This window comes from Pongo pygmaeus, chromosome 5 (genome assembly GCF_028885625.2).
Source record: "Pongo pygmaeus isolate AG05252 chromosome 5, NHGRI_mPonPyg2-v2.0_pri, whole genome shotgun sequence".
Classification (NCBI taxonomy): Eukaryota; Metazoa; Chordata; class Mammalia; order Primates; family Hominidae; genus Pongo; species Pongo pygmaeus.
The window spans coordinates 132,621,218-132,642,286 of record NC_072378.2 but is presented as its reverse complement, the minus strand read 5'-3'; the positions used below and the strand labels follow the sequence as shown (position 1 = coordinate 132,642,286).

General features: G+C 35.3%; 1 protein-coding gene across 2 annotated transcripts in view; it reads left to right on the top strand.

Moving 5' to 3' along the window:
* Positions 1-21,069, top strand: part of MOXD1 (monooxygenase DBH like 1) — a 127,760-nt gene that overhangs the window by 78,507 nt on the left and 28,184 nt on the right. For both annotated transcript variants that reach the window (XM_054492895.2, XM_054492894.2), the window contains exons 9-10: positions 1,474-1,533; positions 6,407-6,549. In XM_054492895.2, coding sequence (XP_054348870.1) covers positions 1,474-1,533; positions 6,407-6,549 — 203 coding nt within the window. The remainder of the gene's footprint in view (positions 1-1,473; positions 1,534-6,406; positions 6,550-21,069) is intronic.

Genomic DNA, 21,069 nt, shown 5'->3' with positions numbered 1-21,069 from the left:
GAATGAAGGCTTTAAAAACGTTATAATGCTTTGTTTTCTCAAAGTTTTATTCCATGACCATCGAGCTCAATTGTAGTATAATTTTCTACCCTTATTTTACTTTTAAAAGTCAGATCCCTATACCATTTATGAAATGAGAGTAATGGCAATATCTTTTCTACATGATGCTGAAGACAGGGTTTTTAGATAGGATGAACTGTCAGGGAGAAGACATGGCACAGTAAGATGTAAAAGGAAAGTTGAAAAAACAGAAGAAAGTGATAAAGAGGAAAGAGATCTTCTTTTTACTAATAGCTATCCCTTAAATCCACAGCTTTGGATCTTAGAAATTCTTTGATACATCCTGAGAGTAGAAAGAAGTTTGAGAAATGGTGATCTTGTCAAGGTTCTTAAGGACTACACTCTATTTTGTTATGATGTCTCCAGGGCTTTCCAAACAATGTTATCTCAGAGCTTCCTAACTGATGCACCACGATTATGGCATAAGTACGATGAGATACTGATCTCTGGACCCTTTGAGTGGCGTTGCAGGGGGGTCAAATTTAAGGGCAAAAGCCCAGAGATGATGGCCTCAGGTCCATGAATAGCTTCATCTGCTTACCTTAAAGGGGAAACATAAAAATGTTATCATTTTCCATGTGCATTGTAATGTACAAAAGGCTGGAAAACACTAGAACAATAAACTTCTATTAATTTGCCTCACAATTCTAGCGTAAGGAAATAAAGGCATGACTAGAGAGCTTTAAAGAAAATAATGTAAATGGAGAGGTGATCACAATAGCTACTATCTATGTCTGAGGTTTATTAAGTGTTCATTTGCTACTAATGACTATGTGTTATATCATTTAATCTCCTCATAACAGCTGTGAAAAAAATAAGGACTTTTTTTTTGTTTTTTTGAGATGGAGTCTCGCTCTGTCACCCAGGCTGGAGTACAGTGGTGCGATCTCGGCTCACTGCAACCTCCACCTCCTGGGTTCAAGCAATTCTCTGCCTCAGCCTCCTGAGGAGCTGGGATTATAGATGCCCACCACCATGCCTGGCTAATTTTTGTATTTTTAGTAGAGACGGGATTTCACCATCTTGGCCAGGCTGGTCTTGAACTCCTGACCTCGTGATCCACCTGCCTTGCTCTCCCTAAGTGCTGGGATTACAGGCGTGAGCCACCGTGCCATGGCCAAAAATAAGAACAATTTTTATCTTTAGGTTTAAATGAACGAATTGTGCCTGGGTTATACGTAGGTCATCCAGCTAGAATGTTGTGGAGTCTGGCTGAAACACAGAGAGTCCTATTTATTTGCTTGCTTGTTATATTAGCAAACCTAGAGTTAAACAGATCAGAGGTCTTCTGCTGAATCAAATTACTTGGTGCATCCATTCATACAGCAAATATTAACTGTTGACGTACAAATGTATTTGATAAATAAGCCAGCATAAAACTTCAATCTGAAAGCTTTTACTTTTATGTTTCAGGGAGATAACCTAATTACTGAATGTCGCTACAACACGAAAGATAGAGCTGAGATGACTTGGGTAAGAAAACTTTTATTATTATTAAAGTTCATTTATGGAGAGAAAGAAAGAAACTTGATTTTAGAAGAAAAAAGTAAAAACCATTTCCATTTGGAAAGAAAAGTTCTAAAAATCTTGAGCATCGAGTATCATAAAAGTGACATCAGAGATGTTTTAGCATTTTCTAAGACTTCAAATTAACTAATGATATTATAGTATTAAATAATATTTGGAGTGTAATTTATTGACTCTTTCATGAAAAGCTATCCTTAGTCTTTTAATTTTTCTTTTAAAAGAACTATGGCCATTAATTGACTGTCTGCTTGAGTCTGGCTTAGATAAATCCAGACTTCCAAAGGAGGAATGAATTTCATGACCTTGAGGCCTCTGACTCAAAGAGAAATCTGGTCCCAACAGATTTATTGGGGGAATTCCACCAAGCGTTCAAGAAATAGATAATTCATGTCTTACTCAATCTCTTTCAGGAATACAAAAAGAGGGAACACCTCCCACCAAGTCATAAAATGTAGTTAACATAATCTTAAAACTAAAACTTCACAAGGATAGTATAAAAGGGGCCAGTAGTATGCACCTGATGGAAATAACTTGGACAAGAGTTTGACAAACCAAATCCTTTTTTATATACAAATGTAATGATAAGACCAACTTGAGTTTAGCTAAGGAATATAAAATTGATTTAAATTAGAAAATATATTAAAGCCTTCTATATGAAGATACTGAAAGAAAAAGACATATAATCACCTCAACAGAGGTAGAGAAAGCATTCATAAAATTCAAGTTTATTGTTGACAGGGGAGACATTTAGCAAGCCTGGAATAGGAGGAAATTGTCTTAACTAGGTAGACGTTAGCTATGAAAAAGCTATAGCAAATATTAAATTAAATGAAATACCGTAAGTGTTTTTTTTCAAGTTAGGAAGAATATAAGGGTATTTGTTATCACTACTTGTATTCAACATTGTACTGGAAAAGATATGAAAATGAGATATAAGGATCAGAAAGAAAGAAGTGAAGAAGCAAAACACATTACTCACAGATACTGTAATTTTCTGCATCAAACCCTCCTCCAAATTGATACTATCTAAAATTAATTGCATTTGAGTGTACAAGAAATTATCTCAAGAAAATACAATTTAAAATAAAAATAAACAGAAATAAAATCTAACACTAGATGTGTTTGATCTCTATGAAAAAAAATATAAATCTTTATTGGGAAACATTAAAGAATGCCTAAAGACAGTAGAGATACCATGTTCATGGATAGAAAGGCTCAGTAAAATAAAGAAAATACTTTTATTCATATTGGCCCATAAATTTGATATTATTCTAGTAAAAAAATTTCAGAGAAATTTTACGATTTGAGGTTTTGGTATCCTAGCTAAGAAATCTTCACCAGACCAAGGCTGCAAATATTTTCATCTATTTTTTTATTTATATAAACATTTTGCTGTTTTAGCTTTTACATGGAGCAAGTTGATTCCAAAATTTACATAGAAGAGCAAAAGGTTAAAAATAGGCAAGACAAAACTAAAAAGAACAAGATAGAAAACAATCTACTAGATAAGAAGGCTTATTTTAAAACTGGAGATTAATACAATATGCTTTGAGTCCCAAGTTAGAAGATTTGGAACAGAAGAGGCATCTCAGAAACAGACCTACAAATTCTACAGATGGAAACTTGGTTTATGATAGACATAGCATTTAGATAAATGGAAAAGGATAAACGTTTTATTAAAGGATGCTGGCGCTAATGGATATCCATATGACATAAATAAAACTGAGTCTTAATTTCACACAATGCATAAAAATCAATGCCAGATGTATTAAGTATTTAAATGTGAACAGCAAAAATTTAAAACCACTGGAAGAAAAAATACCTGAATATATCTTCATGACTTTGGAGTACTTAAGAATTTTTTAAGCAAAACATAAAAAGCACAAACTATAAATAAAAGATTAACAAATTTGACTACATCAAAGCTTTTGCTTACCAAAATAAAACACTATTAAGAAATTAAGAACGAGTTTTAAACTGGGAAAAATATTTGCAATACATAGATTAACAGGACATTATCATCTAGCTTATAAAACAAAGTCCATAAATCAGTGACAGAAGAGAAGCATACAATAAAAGAGGATAAGACAAAAGCATTTCAAAGAAATAATAACCCATATAGATACTATAAATATATGAAAAGATGCTCAATTTTTTTTAAAACCAAAGTCATGCAAATATAAACCAGAGTGAGATATTTTGAACTCACCAGTTTGAGAAAATTTAAAATAGCATTTCCATTGTGCTGAAACTGGAACACTTATACACTGCTTGTAGTGATTTAAATTTGTAAAACCATCTTAGGGTAAAATATGGCATTATCTAGTAAAATTAGAGATTCATATATACTGTACTCAATTCCATTCCTATGTAGATTTAACCTTGGAATTACTTTTGCAGAATGTGTTTCAGGAGAGAAATATGTAAACTATTCATAGTAACATGTAATAATATAAGAATGAAAAAATTCTGGAAATATCTCAAATACTCATCAAAAGGAGAACAAATAAATGTGGTATTATATAATGAAACAGTGTAAAGTTATGAAAATTAATGAATGAAAGCTGCCTATATTAACATAAATGTATCTGAAAAACAAATGCTGTTGACTGAAAAGAGCAAGCTTGTAGCAGAATATATACAGTGTGATATTATGTGAGTAAAGTTCAGGAAAGTTAAGCAGTATATTATTTAGGGATACATACTTCAATAAACTGAATGTTAAGTGTAATGAAAAGCAACAGAAAGATAAAATATTAAGATAGTAATCACCTTTGGTTGAAATGGGAAGAAGAGGGATAGAAGCTGGGCACACATGGAGTAGTCAATGGACTGGTGTTGGTTTATTTTTTTCTCATGCCTTATGTATAATTTTTGTTGTTGAAATATTTTACTAAAGACATAACAAATGAGTTATTATTATAGTGGGTATTTTGGTGCACGCACTGTCTTGATACCCTCTTCAGGGCCAACACAACCAAACCTCAGCCACTGGGAATATCAGATAATAATATGATATGATAGCTCACAGCTGTGTACCTCATTGGGAATTCCCCTTGGTGTTAGAGAATAACTTCTTAAAATTATACTCCCTACAGTAGGAGAGCCAGCAGTCAATGACTAGTTGATAAGAGGCTGCAAAGGCCCAGCTTTCTTTCTACAATTTGGTACAACTCTGAACAGCCATCCTAACTTAAGGATAAATTAAATACAATATTTACTGAGGCATCAGATGCAACTTCATTTGCAGACCAGCATCTCCCTTTGCCTAATCCTGCCTTGCTCATCGAGGGCAAAACATCATGTTTTTGCAGTTAGTAAAATCATTGTATATTAGCCCCTACATTAATTTAGAATATAAACAATATTAAGTTTTTCATCTTTGTTTTCAAAAGTTGGATTTTGCTGGATACGGAATTCTTGGTGGGCAGTTGCTTTTCCTTTGCAACACTTGTGAATATATAATTCAATATCTTTTTGTTATTTCCATCATTTATGATGAAATGTCAGCTGTCAATTGTATTCTTTTTCATCTATATATGATGTGTCATTTTTCTCTTGCTGCTTTCAAGATTTTCTCTTATGTTTGGTTTTCAGCAGTATGACTGTGATGTGTCTAGATATGGCTCTTTTTGTATTTACCTTTGGCTTTTGTTGAGCTTCTTGGGTCTGTAAGTTAATGTTTTTCATTAAATTGGGGATTATTTCAGGCATTATTCCTTTGAATATTTTTTCTACCTTTTTGTCTTCTTCCTCTCATTCTAGAACTCCAATTACATGTATTTAACATGCATAAAAACATATATATATGTTAGACATAAATGCTAGAACATTTAATATTGTCCCATAGATCTCTGAAGTATTTTCACTTTTCTTTAGTCTTTTTTCTCTCTGTTATTTGAATAGGACAATTTCTATTGATTAATCTTCAAGTTCACTGATATTTTCCTTGCTCATTTGAAACCTGCTGTTGAGCTCATCCTGTGAAGTTTGTTTTGTTTTGGTACCTCTCAGCTCTAGAATTTCTATTTTTAAAAACGTTCTTCTTTCCTGACATCATTCCTTATCTGTTCACTCATTTTTAAGATATTTGCCTTTAATTACTTGGGCATGTTTTTCTTTAACTCTTTGAACAGTTTTTAAAACAGCTTTATTGAACATATTTTTATCTGTTTTCGAGTCATTGTCTGATAAATCCAGCATCTGAATCTTACAATCCATTTCTACTGACTTTTCTCCATTGAAGATAGATAATAATTTCCTGTTTCTTTTCCCACTTAATAATTTTCGGTTGAAATTAGACATATTAGATAATATGTTGTAGTAACTCTGGATTCTGTTCTTTTGAGGGTCTTTAATCTTTTTCCAAATTTTAGTAGACAATTAGCTACCTAGATTCAAAATATTAAATCTTTCTCCCCTGTGGTATGCAGCTGCTAATGTTTATACACACGAAGACAAGATTCTAGAAAATTCAATTAAATCAGAAAAATTTCCTGCAAAAATTCCTGATTGATTGGTATTATGCTAACCAAACATCTTTATGATTCTCTGAAATGTTCACTGTGTTGAAAAGTTTACATCCCATCAGCAGAATTTATTAGGTTATTTAAGAAAGGCAAATTTTAAAAGTGGAAATAATTCTATTAATTTTTAATTGTGTCACTACCTTTTAAAAAAGCCAGTTTTTAAAATTTTCAGCTTTAAGATGTATTAAATTTTAATACTGGAAGGAACTGTGTGACATTAATGACTTGTGTGCTTTAAATGTCAAAGTTGGTAGAACACATACTTTGCTAAATAAACTATCTGTTTTCAGGGAGGACTAAGCACCAGGAGTGAAATGTGTCTCTCATACCTTCTTTATTACCCAAGAATTAATCTTACTCGGTGTGCAAGTATTCCAGACATTATGGAACAACTTCAGTTCATTGGTGTTAAGGAGATCTACAGACCAGTCACGTAAGTAGTAAATGTATTTCATGATGGGGTAATGTATTTCAGAGAAAGATGGGCTTTATTGTCATACTGGATCCATTACCACTTTATAGAAATTTTTATGCACTGTTTGTTCTATTTGATTACTTTTAACTGGGGAGACCCAGTAACCTTTTTGATTACTATGTCCAGATTCCCCAAGACCACCCTCAGGTTCTGTGATTTGCTAGGAGTACCTACAGGACTCAGCAAATAGTTGTATTCATGGAAAACATTTATTATGGTGAAAGCATACAAAGCAGAAAGAATAAACGGAAAAGCTACATGAAGCAAAGTCCAGAGGAAACCAGGCGCACGATTCCAAGAGCCCTCTTCCAGTGGATTCCCACAGAATGCACCAAATTCCACTGTCATCAAATTGTGACAACATGTGTGGAATGTTGCCTATTGGAGAAGCTCATCACAGATTCAGTGCCCAGAGTTTTTTGGGGGAACTAGTCATATAGGTGCTCTCTGCCTACTGCTTACTAAAATTCCATACTTCCAGATGGAAAGCAGGTGTTCAGCATAAACTGCGTTGTTTGCACAGTCTAGGCACAATGAGTCACTCTTATCATTAGAGAAAGTTTATGTCAATATAGGAAATCGTTTACTATTTCAGTTTCCAGGCACCTGCCAAGGATTATCCTTGCAAGCAGGCCTTTCTGGGGTGGGCCTATTATGTTAACTCTTTAGGTACAATTATAGGAGCTATTTAAGATATAATAAACAAGATTCATATTATCCCTGCCCTCTTGAGATTATATTCTGGAGTGAGGGAGAGGTAATAAACAAAAAAGATATTTTAAATAGTAATAGATGTTATGAAGACAAAACAGTGAAGGAAGTATGTAGTTGTTGTCAATAGGATAAAGAAAGCCTCTCTGGATTGGTGATGTCTGAGCAGTGACCTCCATGATAAGGAGCCAGCTATAGAGATATGCAAATTCTGCACAGGAAAGAGCCAGTGTAATGACCCTGTGGTTAGTCTGAACCTACTGTGTTTGTGGAGCAGCAAGAGAGTGCATTTGGCTGGAGAAGAGTGAAGTATGGTAGAGAATAAGTGAGGATACATGAGAGCAGGTGGGACCAGATGATTTAGGACTTTATGGGCAACATAAGGCCTTGGGGCTTTAAGTGCAAAGGGAAGCAATTAAAGGATATAAGTAAAGTCAATTTGGCTACTATGTTGAGAAAGGACTCTAGGAGGGCTAGACTGGAAGGAATATCAATCAGGAAACTATTGTGATTGTCTAGTTGAGGGATGAGGGTCACTTGTGCCAACGTGGTGACACCAAGTTGATGAGACACATTCCATTCAGGTTACTTTTTGAAAGGAGCACCCACAGGCTTGTTGATCAATGGCATCTCATGGAGGCAGTGAGGGATAGAGCAGAGTAAAGGCTCAGTGATGGTGTGTGAATGGTGTTAGGGGAACATGCCTGAGGATGATATTGAGAATTCTGTTTTGGATATATTAAGGTTGATGTATCTATTCTTACTGATGTCAGTGAGAAGAATTAGAATGGCTGGTGGAAATTTGGGGATGGCTGAATTTGTTTTAATATAAAGAAGAATTTTCTAATGATCACTACTATTCAAAATGAAAGGCACTGATGTAATTATATAATTAGAGAAAATATACACATAGAGGTTTTTTTTTTGTTTTTGTTTTTGTTTTTTTGAGACAGTTTCGCTCTTGTCGCCCAGGCTGGAGTGCAGTGATGCGATCTCAGCTCACTGCAACCTCTGCCTCCTGGGTTCAAGTGATTCTCCTGCCTCAGCCTCCCGAGTAGCTGGGATTACAGGCACTCGCCACCATGCCCAGCTAATATTTTGTATTTTTAGTAGAGACAGGGTTTCGCCATGTTGGGCAGGCTGGTCTGGAGCTCCCGACCTCAGGTGATCCACCCGCCTCGGCCTCCCAAAGTGCTGGGATTACAGGCGTAAACCACCATGCCCAGCCACACATAGAGTTTTGAGACATGTATTTAAGGAGAGAGTGAAAAAACATTCAGTGAGGATATGGTAAAATGCAGATGATGAAGGAGAATAGAAATATGGTGAAGTTTTTGTGCCTAAATATTACAGGATTATAAATTATGAACTGAGACCCAACCCTCTTTTTGAATTAAATTTATGATTCATAGATAGGTTTTACTGAATTTTTTTGCAAACAGCAAAATGACCACTAGAAGAAATGCCTATATCTAATAAAATACAAATAACAAAATGCATACATAAATTGGTTTATAGTTTACTAAGTATTTTCAAATGCATGATTTTATAATTCATTTTTACACAATTCCAACAGGTAGAGCAAGACATGCAATCCCAGTTTTATAGGGGAGGAAATAGAAACCAAGAGATTAAGAAATTATTCAACATTATATGGTACATAATAAAAGGGAGAGTTGGGGTTTGTATCTAGTCTCTGATCTCTTTCTCTCCATACAACATGCACATATAGGCCAATATATAAATATACATAAATATATAACAAGTAAATAATTACATATGTAAACAAATTAAAACAACAAAAATCCAAGCATCACATAAAATATCATTTTAAAAACACTAGGATATAATCTTGATTTTCAAATATTGATGTTATATTGTTCCTTACTTAGCCGTGAGTAGTCTTTTTCTCATTTAGAATATTTTTTACATATTGAATGGAAATTTTCTAATCGATGGTTAATTTGAGAGAATGTTAAAAACAAATGGATATTAAAAGCTGTATGTTTGCAAGATGAATTGAAATGCATTCTATGGCCTATTTTTTTTTTTTTAAGTTTAAATGGTACGAAGCCTCTAAAAATGCTCGGCTCTCCTGTTTCCCAATGAGCTCCACCAGTGTCCATACCTTTGGTCTCCCTCAGGAAATACTCAAGTTGGGTTTTCATAATTTGGAAAGACAGGGAGAATTGCTTTACAGAACAAGGCTAGTTTTGAGATATCATTCTCCCCTGCCAAAAAAAAGAAAAAAAGAAAAAAAAAGGACAAAACCCATTTAACTTCATGGTTAAATTTATTCCTCAAAAATATGAGCACAAAAGAGCCTCTATTTAAAAATACATGTTTAGACTTTAAATTAGACGTTCAAATCTAGTTCATCACCACAGTGACATAAATGATAGTGAAGGCCAAACTAACAAGGTGCTGGCTCAAACATCAGAACGAAAAATGGCTTAGGTGCTTTTTTCTGTTTTGCTTAAAAGAATATTACCAATTGGTATTCAGCATATAATACTAAAAAGGAGTATCATATAACATATGAACAAAACTCTTCTATTCTGTGCTTTTCATATAATGATTAATCAGGTTCTACATTTTATTTTAAACATTCTATAGCAATCCTAGGAAGGATTGATAGAAAAAATGAGACAACTATGTTTTGTCTCAATTTTATTGTCTGTTCTCGGGGGTGCTATTTCTGTCTGCCTCCTACAGATCTGGCAAGTCTTAAGGAAAAACAAAAAACTCACAAAGATCAAATAACAAAATAGATAATGAGTTTAGATAAATTGTGTATTCCCTGTTGTACCATAAATCAAGACTGAATATGCAGGTCTGGTGAGATATAAGTAATGGAAAGTTCCTGTGTTATTGGTTCAGTTCCTAAAAAAGCATCAATAGCTGTTTCTCTTCCTCTTTGCAGGAAAAATCACTTTATGTTTTTACTATTTAAAACTCACACATGCTTATTATAAAGAGTTCAGGTAATGCAGAACAAGTTGTTACAAAGAAGGCAAAAGCAACCACCTCAAATTCTACTCAACATAAACGTTGCTAACATGTTGATTGAATGTTATTATAAACATCTTAATATGTATATATTTATCTAAAATGAATTGATTAAATACTGTTACAAGATTACAATTTATGCACTATTTTTTAAAAACTGTTGAATTTTAATTTTGTTTCAACTTATAAGAAAGAAACTAAAGTAAAACTGAACATTTATTGAAGTTCAAATAAATGTTGTTGGTGTTGTTTTAACCACAAGAAATAATATTTTATGAAGAGGATCTCGAATGTTGACAAAATAGATCATAAAATCATCAAGTTGTTAGATTCACTGTATGTTTCAATTTTAGGCCATGAAAGATGGAGACATTTATACTTTCACATTTTTCCCACTTCTGCTTTCTGTACCACCAAGTATTTATTATTTATATTATAATTATTATATTTTCAATATTTTTAATGTTTACACTTAATTACGAAACTATAATTCCCAGAATATTTAACATGACTTGATTAGATAAATCGATTCAATGATAACCCTAATCTTCATGATTTCTACATTAATGGGTTTTTTAATTTGAGTCATTAGGATTTTATCTTCAAGTTGTTTAATCAGTAAGGGCTTCTGAGTGCCTTATGCCTCAAGTTCTTTCACATTTGGGAATTTCTACTCTTTTAGTTGGATAGCAGTTTGGCTGGATATGATATTTGAGAGTCATATTTCTTTCCCTTGGGTGATCTCTCTGGACGAATGGAGGAATTTTTCCTTTACCTGTAGGATTCATAAGTTAAACTGAATACACTTTAGTGTTGAGCATCTGAATTAAGTTTTCCTGGAACACAAAGTGTTTTTATTTATTTATTTATTCTAAACAAACAAACAAACAAAAATGGGATACATGTGCAGAATGTGCAGTTTCGTTACATAGGTATACGAGTGCCATGGTGGTTTGCTGCACCTATTGACCCATCTTCTAAATTCCCTCCCCTCACCCCCCATCCCCCAACAGGCCCTGGTGTGTGTTGTTCCCCTCTCTGTGTCCATGTGTTCTCACTGTTCAACTCCCACTTACGAGTGAGAGTATGTGGTGTTTGGTTTTCTGTTCCTGTGTCAGTTCGCTGAGGACATTGGCTTCCATCTTCATCCATGTCCCTTCAAAGGACATGATCTCATTCCTTTTTGTGGCAGCATAGTATTCCATAATGTATATATACCACATTTTCTGTATCCAGTCTATTACTGATGGGCATTTGGGTTGGTTCCATGGCTTTGCTATTGTAAATAGTGCTGCAATAAACATACAAGTGCATGTGTCTTTATAGTAGAATGATTTATATTCTTTTGGGTATATACCAAGAATGGGATATTGCTGGGTCAAATGGTATTTCTGGTTCTAGATCCTTGAAGAATTGCCATACTGTCTTCCATAGTGGTGGAAATAATTTACATTCCGACCAACAGTGTGAAAGCATTCCTATTTCTCCACAGACTCGCCAGCATCTGTTGTTTCTTGACTTTTTAATAATTGCCATTCTGACTGGAATGAGATGGTATCTCTTTGTGGTTTTGATTTGCATTTCTCTGATGATCAGTGATGTAGAGTTTTTTCATATTTCTTGGCCACATAAATGTCTTCTTTTGAGAAGTGTCTGTTCATATCCTTTGCTGACTTTTTAATGGGATTGTTTTTTTCTTGTAAATTTGTTTAAGTTCCTTGTAAGTTCTGGATATTGGACCTTTGTTGGATGGGTAGATTGCAAAAATTTTCTCCCATTCTGTAGCTTGTCTCTTTGCTCTGATGATAGTTTCTTTTGCTGTGCAGAAGTTCTTTAGTTTAATTAGATCCCATTTGTCAATTTTGGCTTTTGTTGCAATTGCTTTTGGCATTTTTGTCATGGAGTCTTCGCCCATGCCTGTGTCCTGAATGGTATTGCCTAGGTTTTCTTCTAGGGTTTCTATGTCTTGCAGTTTTACACTTAAGTCTTTAATCCATCTTGAGTTAATTTTTGTATAAGGTGTAAGGAAGGGGTTCAGTTTCAGTTTTCAGCCTATGGCTAAGCAGTTTTCCCAGCACCATTTAGTGAATAGGAGTTCCTTTCCCCATTGCTTGTTTTTGTCAAGTTTGTTAATGGTTGTAGATGTGTGGTGTTATTTCTGAGGTCTCTGTTCTGCTCCATGTCTGCTTTTGCACCAGTACCAAGCTGTTTTGGTTACTGTAGCCTTGTAGTATAGTTTGAAGTCAGGTAGTGTGATGCCTCCAGCTTTGTTCTTTTTGCTTAGGATTGTCTTAGCTATACAGGGTCTTCTTTGATTCCATATGAAATTTAAAGTAGTTGTTGCTAATTCTGTAAAGAATGTCAATGGTAGTTTGATGGGAATAGCATTGAATCTATAAATTACGTTGGGCAGTATGACCATTTTCATGATATTGATTCTTCCCATCCATGAAAATGGAATGTTTTTCCATTTATTTTTGTCCTCTTTTATTTCCTTGAGCAGTGGTTTATAGTTCTCCTTAAAGAGGTCCTTCACATCCTTTGTTAGCTGTATTCCTAGGTATTTTATTCTCTTTGTAGCAATTGTGAATGGAAGTTCATTCATAATTTGGCTCTCTGCTTGTCTATTATTGGTGTAAAGGAATGCTTGTGATTTTTGCACATTGATTTTGTATCCTGAGACTTTGCTGAAGTTACTTATTAGTTTAAGAAGTCTTGGGGCTGAGATGAGGGGGTTTTCTAAATATAAAATTATGTCATCTGCAAACAGAGATAATTTGACTTCCTCTCTTCCTATTTAAATACCCTTTGTTTCTTTCTATTGCCTGATTGCCCTGGCCAAAATATCCAATACTATGTTGAACAGGAGTGGTGAGAGAGGGCATCCTTGTCTTGTACCAGTTTTCAAAGGGAATGCTTCTGGCTTTTGCCCATTCAATATGGTATTGGCTGTGGCATTGACATAAATAGCTCTTATTATTTTGAGATATTTCCATCAATACCTTGTTTATTGAGAGTTTTCAACATGAAGGGATGTTGAATTTTATCAAAGGCCTTTTGTGCATCTATTGAGATAATCATGTGGTTTTTGACTTTGATTCTGTTTATGTGATGGATTATGTTTATTGATTTGCATGGGTTGAACCTGCCTTGTATCCCAGGGATGAAGCCATCTTGATTGTGGTGGATAAGTTTTTTGATGTGCTGCTGGATTTGGTTTGCCAGTATTTTATTGTGGATTTTTGCATCGATGTTCATAAGGAATATTGGCCTGAAGTTTTCTTTTTTTGTTGTGTCTCTTCCCAGTTTTGGTATCAAGATGATGCTGGCTTCATAAAATGAGTTAGGGAGGAGTCCTTCTTTTTCAATTATTTGGAATAGTTTCAGAAGGAATGGTAACAGTTCCTCTTTGTATTTCTGGCAGAATTCAGCTATGAATCCATCTGGTCCTGGGCTTCTTTTGGTTAGTAGGCTATTAATTACTGCCTCAATTTCAGAACTTGTTATTGGTCTATTCAGGGATTCGACTTCTTCCTGATTTAGTCTTGGGAAGGTGTATGTGTCCAGGAACTTACCCATTTCTTCTAGATTTTCTAGTTTATTTGCATAGAGGTGTTTGTATTCTCTGATGGTAGTTTGTATTTCTGTGGGGCCATTGGTGACATCCCCTTTGTCATTTTTTTTATTGTGTCTGTTTGATTCTTCTCTCTTTTCTTCTTTATTTTCTAGCTAGTGATCTATCTATTTTGTTATTTTTTTTTTCAAAAAACTACTTCCTGGATTCATTGATTTTTTTGGAGAGTTTTTCCTGTCTCTATCTCCATCAATTCTTTTCTGATTTTAGTTATTTCTTGTCTTCTGCTAGCTTTTGGATTAGTTTTCTCTTGCCTCTCTATCTCTTTTAACTGTGATGTTAAGGTGTTGATTTGAGATCTTTCTAGCTTTCTGATGTGGGGATTTAGTGCTATAAATTTCCTTCTTGACACTGCTTTAGCTGTGTCCCAGAGATTCTGGTACGTTGTCTCTTTGTTCTCATTGGTTTCAAAGAACTTGATTTCTGTCTTAATTTCATTATTTACCCAGGAGTCATTCAGGACCAGGTTGTTTGATTTCCATTAATTGTATGGTTTTGAGCGAATTTCTTAATCCTGAGTTGTAATTTGATTGCACTGTGGTCTGAGAGACTGTCTGTTTAATGACTTCAGTTCTTTTGCATTTGCCGAGAAGTGTTTTACTTCTAATTATGTGGTCGATTTTAGAATAAGTGCCATGTGGCACTGAGAAGAATGTATATTCTGTTGATTTCAGGTAGACAGTTCGGTAGACGTGTACCAGGTCCACTTGATCCAGAGCTGATTTCAAGTCCTGAATATCCTTGTTAATTTTCTGTCTTGTTGTTCTGTCTAATACTGACAGTGGGGTGTTAAAGTCTCCCACTATTATTGTGTGGGAGTCTAAGTCTCTTTGTAGGTCTCTAAGAACTTGTTTTATGAATCTGGGTGCTCCTGTATTGAGTGCATATATATTTAGAATAGTTAGCTCTTGTTGAATTGTTCCCCTTACCATTATGTAATGCCCTTCTTTGTCTTTTTTGATCTTTGTTGGTCTAAAGTCTATTTTGTCAGAGACTAGGATTGCAACCCCTGCTTTTTTTTTTCTTTCAATTTGCTTGGTAAATTTTCTTCCATTCCTTTATTTTGAGCCTATGTGTGTCTTTGCACGTGAGATGCATCTCCTGAATATAGCACACTGATGGGTCTTGACTCTTTATCCATTTTGCCAATCTGTGTCTTTTAATTGGGGCCTTTAGCCCATTTACATTTAAGATTAGTATGATTATGTGTGAATTTGATAATTTGATCCTGTCATCATGCTGCTATTTGATGATTTCGCACACTAGTTGATGCAGTTTCTTCATAGTGTCATTGGTCTTTACAATTTGGTATGTTTTTGCAGTGGCTGGTACCAGTTTTTCCTTTCCATATTTAGTGCTTCTTTCAGGAGCTCTTCCAGGGCAGGCCTGGTAGTATCAAAATCCCTCAGCATTTGCTTGTCTGAAAAGGATTTTATTTCTCCTTCACTTATAAAGCTTAGTTTGGCTGGATATGAAATTCTGGGTTGAAAATTCTTTTCTTTAAGAATGTTGAATATTGGCCCGCAATCTCTTCTGGCTTGTAGAGTTTCTGCTGAGAGGTCTGCTGTTAGTCTGATGGGCTTCCCTTTGTAGGTGACCTGGCCTTTCTCTCTGGCTGCCCTTAACAGTTTGTCCTCCATTTTGACCTTGGAGAATCTGATGATTATGTGTCTTGGGGTTGATCTTCTCGTGGAGTATCTTAATGGTGTTCTCTGTATTTCCTGATTTGCATGTTGGCCTGTTTTTTAGGTTGGGGAAGTTCTCCTGGATAATATCCCAAAGCATGTTTTCCAGATTGTTTCCATTTTCCCCATCTCCTTCTGGTACTCCAATGAGTCATAGATTAGGTCTTTTTATGAAGTCCTATATTTCTTGGAGGCTTTGTTCATTCCTTTTCATTCTTTTTTCTCTAGTCTTGTCTGCATGCCTTATTTCAGCAAGGTGGCCTTCAAACTCTGGTATCTTTTTTTCTGCTTGGTTGATTCGGCTGTTGATACTTGTGTATGCTTCATGAAATTCTTGTGCTGTATTTTTCAGCTTCACCAAGTCATTAATATTCCTCTCTAAACTGATTATTCTTATTAGCAGTTCCTCAACCTTTTATGAAGGTTCTTAGCTTCTTTGCATTGGGTTAGAACATGCTCCTTTAGCCCAGCATAGTTTTTATTACCCGTCTTCTGAAGCCTGCTTCTGTCAATTCGTCCATCTGATCCTCCATCTAGTTCTGTACCCTTGATGGAGCGATGTTGCAATCATTTGGAGAAGAGGCACTCTGGCCTTTTGGATTTTCAGCATATTTTCATTGATTCTTTCTCATTTTCATGAGTTTGTCCAGTTTTGGTCTTCGAGGCTGCTGACCCTTGGATGGGGTTTTTGTGGGTGCTTTTTTTGTTGTCATTGATGCTGTTGTTGTTGCTTCCTGCTTGTTTTTCTTTCAACAGTCAGGTCCCTCTTCTGTAGGGCTGCTGCAGTTTGCTGGGTGTTCACTTCAGGCCCTGTTCATCTGATTCTTTCCCACACCTGGAGATGACACTCCAGGAGGCTAGAGAACAGCAAAGATGAGTGCCTGCTCCTTCTTCTGGGATCTCTGACCTCAAGGAGCACCAACCTGATGCCAGTAGAATTACTCCTGTACAGGGTGTCTCACAACCCCTATTGAAGGGTCTCACCCATTTGGGTGGCACAGGGAACAGGACTCATTTTACAAAGCACTTTGTCTTTTGGTGGAGGGTGTGTGCCTTGCTGGGAGAAAACCCACTCATCTGGGCTGCCCGGATTCCTCAGAACTACCAGGAGGAAAGGCGAAGTCTGCTGGTCCACAGAGACTGCAGCCACCCCTCCCCTTAGGGGCTCAGGACTAGGGAGATCCAGCTTCTGTCCCTGAGCCTCTAGTTGGAGTCATTGGAGTTCCTCCAGGGAAGCCCCACGCAGTGAGGAAGGGTGGGTCAGGGTTAAGCCTGAAGAGGCATTCTGGTGGAAGACTGCCACAGCCAGTGTGTTGGGCTGTGGGGGACAAGTCTTGTGACCAAGCCATCCAGCCTCTCTGGCTCCAGAAGGGGAAAAGCACAGTCTGGAGCTATAGAGATGGATGCCGCCCTTCTCTCGCCCAGGGAGCTTAGTACGTCAGGCAGTTTCGAGTCCCAGTGCTGGCTGCTGCTCCTCTCCCAAGGAGCTCAAACAGCTTAGACAGCAGGCAGCTGTGGTGCTGGTCGATCCTGCTCTCGGGAGTTTGGTAGTCTTAAGCAGATTCCAGTTGAGAGACTGTTGGCTAAGTTTATGTTTACTTCATAGACTCTCAAAATGTTCTTAATATATTTTTCATTCTTACCAGTGATGTGTAAGAACTCCTGTTACTTAATATTCTTGGCAGTATTTTGTATTTTCAGTATTTTGCATTTTATCCATTTTAATGTGTATCTAGTGGTGTTTTCTTATGGTTTTATTTTCCATTTTCCTTGTGACTAATGATATTGAGCCTCTTTCACATGTTTATTGGTTATTGTAAAGCAGGTTTGCTGTGCAGGTTGTCTGAGTCCAGTAAGAAAAATCATACTTATACACAACAAGTTACATTAAATGGGTATATTGCTTACAGATAGGCAGCGAAAACAACAGAATCCTAGAATTTATTGTAAGCCAGTTCTCCAAGGCTCAGGAAATCTGCCTGGAATAGATGGAGCCTCTACTGTACATGTCCCAGTTGCATGGCAGCTGAAAGACCTTGAAAAGCAGCCCATTCTTGGTTTTATATCCCAGGGCAATGTGAAATTCAAGGCTAAAGCATTGAAGGACACTCTGTTTTCAGGGAAGTCTCTTAGTTGGCTTGGGGTGTGATAACAAAATAGCTTAGACTGGGTAATTTATAAACTACAGAAAATTATTTCTTATTGTGAAGACGGGGAAGTCCAAAATCAAGGCACCAGCAGTTTCAGTGTCTTCTGAGGGCTTGCTCTCCACTTCCAAGATGGCACCTTCTTGCTGTGTTCTCACAGGTCAAAGGTACAATTGGAAGGTTCCCTCAAGCCTCTTTTGTAAGGGTACTAATTCCATTCATGAGCATGGAACCCTCTTGACCTAATAACTTCTTCAAGGCCCCACCTCTTAATACACTGCAGTGGAGATGAGATTTCAACATGAGTTTTGGAGGGACATGAACATCAAACCCTATTGGGGGTACTGGAACAGAACCTGGGCTATTCCAGTCAGTCCCTTCCTATCTCAAGATTTTGTGTTTCCAGCACATTCTATAGTTATTCTTGAGAACTACAAGCAAAAATGAGAATGAATTGGATTGGTCCAGGGCCACCCAGAGAATTGTCCTAAAGTTTTATATATATATATGTGTATATATGTATATATGTGCATGTGTATAAATAAATATGTGTGTGTGTGTGTATGTATACAGTCAGCCCTCTGCTTTCCCAGATGCAGAACATGGATTCTGCATCCATGGATTCAACCAACTTCAGATAAAGAATGTTTGAAAAAATTGCATCTATATTGAACATGTATGAATATTTTTATTGTCATCATTCCTTAACAATACAGCATAATAACCATCTACATAGCATTTACATTGTATTAGGTATTATAAGTAACCTGGAGATAATTTAAAGTAGATAGGAGCATGTGCATAGGTTATATGTAACTACTACACCATTTTATATAAGTGTCTTGAACATCACAGATTTTGCTGTCCTCAGTCCCCCATGGATACCAAGGGACAACTGTGTATTTCTTTTTAATTATTTATTAGAATTTTTGTTCGTTGTTAATTGAATTACTTGTTTTCTTATTATTGAGTTGTAAGGGTTCTTTATACTTTGGTTGTAAGTTCTCTGTTGGATGCATGTTTACAGACAATTTCTCCCAGTCTGTGGTTTGACTTTCATTTTGTAGCTGTATTTATTGAAGTTTGTTTCATCATTTTTTTGGTTTGTTTTGTGCTTTTCATATCCTGCTTAAAAAATCTTTGCCTACTCAAGGGAAGACTTTCTCTTGTTTTTCTCCCTGAAAAGTTCACAGTTTTAGCTTTTACATTTAGATGTATCCATTTTGAACACATTTTTGTGTGTAGTGTAAGGTAAATCCAACGTTCATTGTTTTTCATATAGATATCAAGTTGTGCAAGAACCATTTGATGAAAGAAAACTACCTTTTTACTATTGAATTACTTTGGAATATTTCCTGGAAACTCATTTGTCCATATATTGGTTCTTTCTAGATTTTCTATTCTGTTTCATTGCTCTATATGTTTAGCCTTACTCTAAAACCGCATTTAATTATTATAGTTTTATAGGAAGTCTTAAATGTAGATCTCCAAAACTTTGTCATTTTTTCCCAAAATTATTTTGATAGTCTAGGTTTATTCTATTTTCATACATATATTTAAATCAACTTGTCAATTTCATTTTTAAAAAAGGACCTGCTGGGATTTGATTGGGATTATATTGAATTTCTAGACAATTTGAGAGAATTGATATCTTAACAATATTGAGTCTTGTATGAACATGGTATGCCTCTTCACTTATTTACTGTTCTTTCATTTCTCTAAGCACTTTTATGTGGTTTTTCAATATAGAAGTTTTGCACGTTTTGTTAATAATATGTTTTTTTTTAAGTTTTAGTTATCCTTGTCTGCTAATTCTTTAATCTCTGTCATTTCAAGATCATGGAGTATTGACTGATTTTTTCTTCTAGTTTAGATTCACATTTACATACTTGTTGATGTGTTTAGTAATTTTTGACTAGACATAGACAACAGGACATTATGCATGTTGTGTTAATTAGTACTAAGTTGTTTTTATTTCTTTAAAGAACCTTGTGAGTGTGAGTCTAGAATAGATGTTTACTCCGTGTAGTCAACAGAGACATTCCACTCTGGCTAGTTTGAGCTCAAATGTCTGCTAGCTCTATACAGGCTCTGGGAATTGTTTAGGTCACAATCTTCTAGTTGTTCATTGCCCAGTCTTGTGGATTTTACCCTAAATACAGTTGGCTTATTGCTTAGTTACTGACTCAGAGCATCCTTATACAGATTTTTCCTCTGCAATCGTCTACCTTGAATACGTAAGTTTCTTCAGACTCCCTTAACTCTGGTTTTCATCTCCTTAGCTTATTGAGATTGTCATTTTCTGTTTCGAAATTCTCTTTCCTGCATTCTGGTCCAGAGAATGCTTCTAGGCAGAAAGCTGGGATGAACATAATATTCAAACACCTTATTTGTTTCCTTCCTTTTGGGGATCATAGTTCTGTGCTATTTTCCAATGTCCAAACCAGCTGTTTCATATGGTTTGTCGAATTTTGAGTTTTTTACAGGAAGTTATTGTCAGTTACTCCAACATGGCCAAAAGTGGAAGTCTGTTAATGAATTTTTGTTGCTTTTGCTGGTTTTTGATCACATGTTTACTTACTTGATGGATGGAGAGTCTGTAATATAGTTCATTTAGCTATAAGTACATGGACATTGTTTCTTGGTTACATCTTCCATCTCTCTTCCTTCCTTCTCCTTCTCTACCCCAAGAAAGGCACTAGCAACAAAACTTTTAAAACAGGAGTCCAGAGAGGCTCAGATAAGAAATGTAACCACAGATTATTTTTCTCCATCTGCTTTTCAATTTATGTAGAACAGAGGGACCAAGTATAAAAATCATTAAACTTTTAAAATTTCCATTGATCAGTTTGAATTTATAAGAATAAATAGCTTTATGTTTCACTTAAAAATTTAAAAAATTACTCTACCATGGTGTATTGCAGTAAACTTTGCTATCTTCTTAGAAAAACATGTCTCAGAGTTTAGATGGAATTTACAAAGGAAAATTACCCATCAATATTAAAGCATAATAATAACACTGTTTTTTACTGGCTACAGTAATATATATATATATAATATATATATAATATATATATAATATATTATTATATATATATAATATATTAATATATATATATAAAAATACCATTCGTTTACATGTATGTATGGATAGACATTTACACACTGACAAGATATGCAGAAATGTAACTTTTTATTTCTGTAACATTCCCAATTATTTCCAACTAATCCCTAATCCCAGTAAAAGCAGAAATACTTGCTACTTTAAGGTTACCTGTTTCTGGTTTAAAGC